General features: G+C 27.0%; 1 protein-coding gene across 1 annotated transcript; it reads right to left on the minus strand.

Moving 5' to 3' along the window:
- Window positions 1-2,861: 2,861 nt before the first annotated feature.
- On the minus strand, window positions 2,862-5,454 carry Phum_PHUM254550 (glucose dehydrogenase precursor, putative; the record flags this gene model as incomplete). The annotated part of the gene is made up of 4 exons (XM_002426418.1): window positions 2,862-3,848; window positions 4,383-4,829; window positions 4,960-5,168; window positions 5,247-5,454. The coding sequence occupies 4 exons, from the start codon at window positions 5,452-5,454 to the stop codon at window positions 2,862-2,864; spliced, it is 1,851 nt and encodes a 616-aa protein (XP_002426463.1).
- Between the last annotated feature and the right edge of the window lie 2,258 nt (window positions 5,455-7,712).

Consider the following 7,712-nt stretch of genomic DNA (forward strand, 5'->3'; position numbering starts at 1 on the left):
TTTGTTTGTTTGTTTTGTTTTTTTAATAATACCAAAGATTGTTTTTATATAATAAAAAAAAAAAAATAAAACACGTTATGTAAATAATAAATAATCCAAATGAAAAAAAAAAAAAAAAAAAAACGAAAAAAAATAAACAAACAAAATATATATATATATAAAATATATTTTACATTAATTTATTTATATTATTATTATTATTATTATTATTATCTTATTTTATTTAATTTTTTTTTGTTCAACTTAACAATAAATAAATAAATAAAAAAATGGAAGAAAAAATAAAAAATAAATGGAATGTGAAAGTAAAATTAAAATTAAAAAAAAGGTTAAAATGTTATATTTAAATTATTATTATTATTATTATTATTTAAACAAATAAAATAAATAAATAAATAAATAAATAAAGATAAAAAATATGCTCAGAAAATATTTTTTTATTATAAAATAAAATTTATATATATATATATATATATATGTGAAGAAAAAAAAAAAATTAAGTTAACGGATTATTTTTATTATTAATTATTATTATTATTATTATTATACATAAGTAAATTTTGCTTTAAAGTAATTATTTAAATTCAAATTGTGCTGGATACGCACCTGCGCAAATTTTTTTTTTTTAACTAGAAAATTCTTCCGTTTTCGAAGTTGGTTCGCCACCATTTTTTTTATCTAATTTAGTGCCTTAAAAATATTTATTAAAAATTTAATTTCGACATATTTTTATTACATAATTTTTTGTAATTATTTATTAATAATAATAATAATAATAATGAAAATATTTTCTTACGTGTATATTTAAAATATTAATATTTTTTTAACTAATAATTTACTGTAATTTTTTTTTTATTTTGTTGCTGTGGTTTCTCTCTCTCTCTCTCTCTCTCTCTTTTTGTTGACTGGTTTATTATTTTGTTTTATTATTATTATTATTAATAATTTTGTGTTAAATAATTTTTAGATGAAAGTATGAATAATCAAATAAAATAATAATAATAATAATAATATTAACGGTCTCATCAAAACGTTTTTCTTTTTTTTTTTTTTTTTTTTTTTTTTTTTTAATTTTTTGTTAGTTACTTAACATTTTTTTTTTTTTTAATTCTCGCTTCTTATTTAATTTATTAATTATTAATATTATTATTATTATTGTTATTAAAATAAATAACGCGTTTTTTATTATTTTATTTATTAATCGACATTATTATTATTATTATTTTGTTGTTGTCGTTGAAATGAAATGAAAAAATTTTTTTTCCAATCCCTTAAATATGAAAAAAAACAAAAAAATAAAATGTTGTAAGGTCTTCTTCCTTATGCATACATAAATAAATAAATAAATAAAATTTTATTAAAATTTTAAAATGTTAATAAGCATGTAAAATGATTGTTTTTAATAATCGATGAGGTCATCATAAATTTATTATTGATTGATATTTATTTTTTCTCCATTTTTAAATACAAAATTTTACAATTTTTTTTTTTTTTTCTCTTAAATTATGTAATTATAATATCTATTATTATTATTATCATCATTGAAAAAATTTGATCGACTTGAATATTATTATTATTATTAATTTCGCTCTCTTCATTTTTATTTTTATTTTTTTTATTTATGTAATTATTTGTTTTTTTGATTGGTAATTTTTTTTTTTTTTTTTTTTGGTATTAACTTTTGGTTTTAAAATAAAATTAGGAAAACTCGTCATCACTTGAATTTATTATTATTATTATTTTTGTTTTTCGACGTAATATGTTAATAAAAACAAAACAAAAAATTAAACATTGCTTCCAAATTGTTATAAAAATTTCTTCATTTTAAATTTTAATTTTTGTATCTTTTTTTTTTTTTTTTTTGAAAAAAATTTCTTTGGAAAGCTTTTTAAAAATTATAAATATATATTGCTTTGTTTTATTTTTTTAAAAATGAATTATTATTATTATTATTATTTATATTTATTTTTCCATGTCAAAAAAAACAAAACAAATTTTTTTTTTTTTTTTTTTTTTGTAGGAAACAAGTATACAATGGAATATACACGCACGTGTTCATTTTGTTTATTATTATTGAAAAAGTGAATTCTCATGCCATCTATCGATAAAATTGAAAACTAATTGAAAAACGAAAAATTTCAAACAGGTAAAAACAAATGGGTAAATTGAAAATAGTTATCAAGCAAACATAAGATTGTAGGAGAGTTTTAGCGGTGAGGAATATTTTTGCAATTCGTGTTCAGTATTACAAATGATATATACATTTTGTTACGCGTTCGTGTAATGCAAATTGCATACGTAATAAAATTTAAGGCGCCTTTTTTTTTTTTTTTCTTTAAATTATGTTGGCAATCGTCAGTCAATTATTGTGAGTCAATATACGAGTCAATCAGTGTTTAAAGGAAAAATGAAAAAAAAAAAAAAATAGCAATTAACCTTACAGGTACGAATTTTATTTGTTATTATCATGTGAAATATACATATGTAATAATAATAATAATAATAATAATTATATATAAAAAGAATTTTAAACAAAACATTTGTAAATTAAAATAATGATTTCGAATGATGAACTTAAAATAACAAGAGATAAAAAAAAATAAGTGATGTAAATTATTTTTTTTTTGTTTTATTCATTTACATTTAAAAACATTTTATAACGGAAATGCATATTATTTAATTTATATTTAAATTTTAATTCGGTTTATTTAAAATTTTTAATTGAATGTTTTAAATGCCCGACACTTTTTATCACTCATGATTAAAAAGATATCAAAATCAATCATTTACAGTCAATCAATCAATCAATCAATCAATTAATATTGTACTAGGACTTGAATGTTAAAAATACGATGAATAAATTAAAACCAGTTTGGATTATTAAATCTAGCTTCGAATCTTCGTAGCCATGCGTTTTTAATAAAATCCGCGGCTTTTTCTGCAATCATAATAACCGGCGCATTCGTATTTGAACTCGTTACAAATGGCATAATGGACGCATCGGCAACTCTTAATCCTTTAATCCCGTAAACTTGAAGAGTGTTATCGACGACGGCGAGAGGATCCTGCGGGGGACCCATTTTACATGATCCTGCTTGATGATTTTCAGGTCCCGTCGCTCTTGCCACGGCACAATGCCAATATTCGTCGCAACCGAACGTATAATTTTCACATCCTTGAACTGGAGTTCTATCGAGTCTGAATCCGTATCTTTTCAAAGATGGAGTTTCCGCCATTCTCAATGCGATTTTAATACCGTCGACCAAACGATTGGCATCGTCCGGATGTGTCAAATACCTCGCGAATATTTTCGGATGATCTAAAGGATCCGCGGATTTAAGCGTTATGTATCCTCTGCTCTGCGGATGTAAAAGACATGGAATGATATTAATAACACGATTCGGTCCGGATGTTTCTCCAACCTGACCCGTTTTCGCACAGTTGGCAAGGAATCCGCCGAAGAAAAATTGTAAGTCCGGATTATCGACCGTAGGATTTTGATACCTCGATGGTAGAAATGCCGTCACTTCTGATATACCCGTACCGGACATGAGACCATCTCTGAATAACAAATATTCCATGGCGGTGGCCCAATTGAGTGGAGTCGTGTCGGTATCGTTGATGAAATAATTCAGGAAAAATGCCACGTGATTGTGAAGGTTTTTACCCACACCGGGAAGATTGTGTATAACGGGTATGTGAAAAGGTACCAAATCTTCTTTCGGACCGATTCCTGAGAGTAATAATATTTGTGGTGATGCCACTGCACCGGCTGATAAAACGACTTCGTTTCTTGCAAATATCGGTTGTCTTCGTCCATCTCCGGTAACTATTTCAACTCCGTAAACCTATTTTTTAAAAAAAATTAACAAACATTATTATTATTATTATATTTTGTGCAACTGATTCAATTTACATCGACACAGACACACCTTTGCCTTTGGTATTGACTAAAACGTTATCTAACAAAACCTGACTCATATTTTTCAATCGTATTTATTTAAATAAATTTTTCTTACTTTAATACCGAACCTGAAAACTTTAAAATACCTGAAAAATGATTTATTCGACAGAAGCAACAATAAAAAAAAACAAACGAAATATTTGATGTGACTCCCGTGGGTGATAAAAACCGGTACTCCTCCTTCCAAAATGGGAAAAACAAAACGGGAAAATATTAATAATAATGATAATAATAATATTAAGGGGATTTAAAACAAAAGAAATTTCGCTTAAAACTTGTTTTAAAAAATTCTCCAAATGATTAATTTGAATTTTTTTTTTTTTCAGGTGTGACGGATTCACCTTTAAATTATTATTATTATTATTATTATTATTATTATTATTATTATTATTATTATTAAATTAAAGGGCGATCGTACCTGTTTTGTTTCCTGATTAATTAAAACTCTTGCAACGGTCGTGTTTAAAAGAATGTGTAAATTCGGTCTTGCTTTTATCGGCCTCAAAAACGCTCTGGATGAAGACAACCGGCTACCGTTTCTACTTGTCGTTTGTGCGATTGCGAATCCCGTGTGTTTACGTCCGTTTAGATCCCGAACTTCGTATCCCATTTCTTTCCCGGCTTGGAGTATCGCATAGGATAGCGGAGGATGGTATGGAAATTGTGTTACCGTCAAATAACCTCCGATACCGTGGTAACCCTGATCCATCGTTTCTATCTGTAGATTATCTTCTGATTTCAGGTAATACGGTAGTACTTCTTCGAAAGACCAACCTTTGTTCCCGAGTGCTGCCCACTGGTCAAAATCGTGACGACTCCCTCTCATGTACATCATACCATTCATGACACTGGTACCACCCAATACCTAAAAAAAAAATTTTTTTTATTCAACCGCACGCACATAATCTTTTGCGTAATTTTTTTTTTTTTTAACTTCCTGGTTTTTTTTTTTTCAAATTCAGGTACGATCGATTAATAATTTTTTTTCTTCTTACCTTTCCTCTAGGCCACGAACATCTTCTTTCTGGTTCGTTTAAACAAGCTCTATCTTCAGGTTCGGTTTTATAATTCCAATCGATATTACTACCGACGAAATTAAAAAACATTGATGGTACCTGCGCACCTGTAGGCTCATTTCCACCCGCTTCTATTAATAATACTTTCCAATGGGGTATTTCGCTCAGCCTGCTCGCAACGACGGAACCTTAATATAAAAAAAAGGTTTTAATACACATACGCTAAACCTGTTTTAATAATAATAATAATAATGATAATAATTTACCCGCGCTTCCTCCACCGACGACAATAAAATCATATTCGGGATCAAAAATAATTTTTTCTTTGGGTCTACCGCAGGGATCTTCAAGATCGCATTGGGATCTTATGAAAACTTCTAAAAGACCCATAAAAAGCATGAAAGTGGATCCACCACATGTCGATGCCAATGTGGGCCCCGCTTGGATCACCGGACAATCACATCCCGTGCTCATCTACAATCGGCCCCCCAGAAAAAAAAAAAAAAAAAAAAGGTAAGAATAATAAATAATTTTTTTTTCCCCCACTTTCGTGTTCAATTAAAACAATAAATTCAAGATGGTGTGGGTGGGGGGTTTGTAATTATTATTAATAATAATAATAATAATAAATAACATTTATCGATCCTTTCGATTTAAAAAACCTTGACTTAAAACAATTTCTTTCCCATTATTTAATTAATCCATGACTTTTATTTTCTCGGATATTATTCGATTCGATGCGAAATAAACGTGAAAATAAAAATCATTGGATCAATTAATTATTATTAAAAAAAAAAAAAATAAAAAATAACGTAATAACATGAAAATGAAAATTAACAAAAGGGAAAAGTGGAAGGTTGAGAAAAAAAGAGTACACAAACAACGTGATGTACGTACCTAATCTGTAAAGGTACTCGCGGTGTATTAAGGTCACACGATTCCCTTTTTTTATTTTCGTGACGTTATAAAATTTGACTCCTAAAAAGTCAGTCATTTTTTTTTTTGTAGGAAAAACCTAAATTTTTTTTTTTTAAATAATTTCGTGTCTCGATTTTGTTTCATTATTATTATTATTATTATTATTATTATTATTATTATTATTATTATTACTATTGTTGTTAAATGTTATGGGTTATTTTTTATTTCCAACGACAACGCGTATGTAAAAATTTTTTAAATTTTCTCTTGTTTTATCGATTACAATCGATAATCGATCGATCGATCGATCGATTGATGACGTTTTACGCAGGTTCGATAAGAAAATAAATAAAAAAATTTCATTTCCGGCGGATATGGGTTTATTACGGCGAACAAATCAAAATTTTCCGATTTTTCCCGATAGTTTGAAAAAATATATAAAAAATTTTCTTTTCCTTTGTTAAAAAGGTTGTGAAATTTCATAATATATATATTAAATGGAAAATCCAGTTTTTCCCCCCACGATTTAAATCCCCGGAAAAACAAATCCCCAATAGCAAATAACGTATGCGAATATAGTAAAAAAAAAAAAATATTCCCCCCCCCCCCAGGGTTCTCACAATATTTATTTTATGTAATTTTTTACTAGTTTGAGGACAATTTTACGCCTGAGAGAATTTTCCATATGTGTGTGCGTGTGTGCGTGAGGGGGACTTGTTATTATGCAAAAATCAGGATCGATATGACTAATAATTATACATACGCGACCGTAAAAAAAAATGGGGGGAGAGGAGGGGGAGGGGGAAAACTGGGAAATACCGCGAACGATTGAATTTAACAAATTTTAAATGATTTCATTAGTAGTTAGACGTTAAGGCACCGTCGTTTAATCTAAAAAAATTATTTTCATTCATGAAATCATTCGTAAACCTGTTTTTTCGTACCTACTCTCTCTCTCTCTCTCTCTCTCTCTCTATTTAAAATCAATAGAAAATACGAGGAAAAAACCTTATCCGATATTATCAATAACAAATACGAATCGATAATTTATTTTTCCGATAATATAATTTTTCTAAAATGCTAAAAATCGAACGACATTTTTTTTTATCGAAACAAACGATACGCGAACTTCGATTAATCGAAAATCGTTTCGTTTTATTATTATTATTATTATTATTTCAAATTAATTTTCTATTTCAAAATGATACCTGACGGTTAGATTTGTGTGTGTGTGTGTGTGTTTCACAAGCAACAAAATAATTTTTTTTCACATAAAAATAATAATAATAATAATTATTATTATCATTATCGCGATGACATTAAATTATATTTTTGACCGAATCGCACAAACGTTTTTAAATGTCAAATAATATTTTTTTGTACCTACCGAACCATAAATAAAAAAATTATATTTATTTCATTAATAAATTTTCATTAAGTAACAACAACAACAACAACAACAACTAGGCGGTTTGTTGTTTTTTTTTGTTTGTTTAACAGGTACATCAATCATCAATATTACGTGAATTTTTTTCTTTTTGATGCGTACCTGAATTTGTATATCGAATCGACAAGGAAAAACAAAAAGGAGGAGGGGAAAGAGGAGGGGAGACTCGATATTACATAATCTCTAACATTGAATAATATGAATATAATTTTATTCATGTGCGTGTTTACGCGTGTTTTTCGAACGCGTGGACAAAACACGCGTAAAAAAAAAAAAAAAAAAAAAAAAAAAAAACTATTAAAGTCATTAAATATATATATATTGCGATATATTTTTTTTTTGTGATAACGAGTTCAAGGTGAATTTT

The sequence above is a fragment of the Pediculus humanus genome, genomic scaffold (assembly GCF_000006295.1).
Source record: "Pediculus humanus corporis 1103172107629 genomic scaffold, whole genome shotgun sequence".
NCBI lineage: Eukaryota > Metazoa > Arthropoda > Insecta > Psocodea > Pediculidae > Pediculus > Pediculus humanus.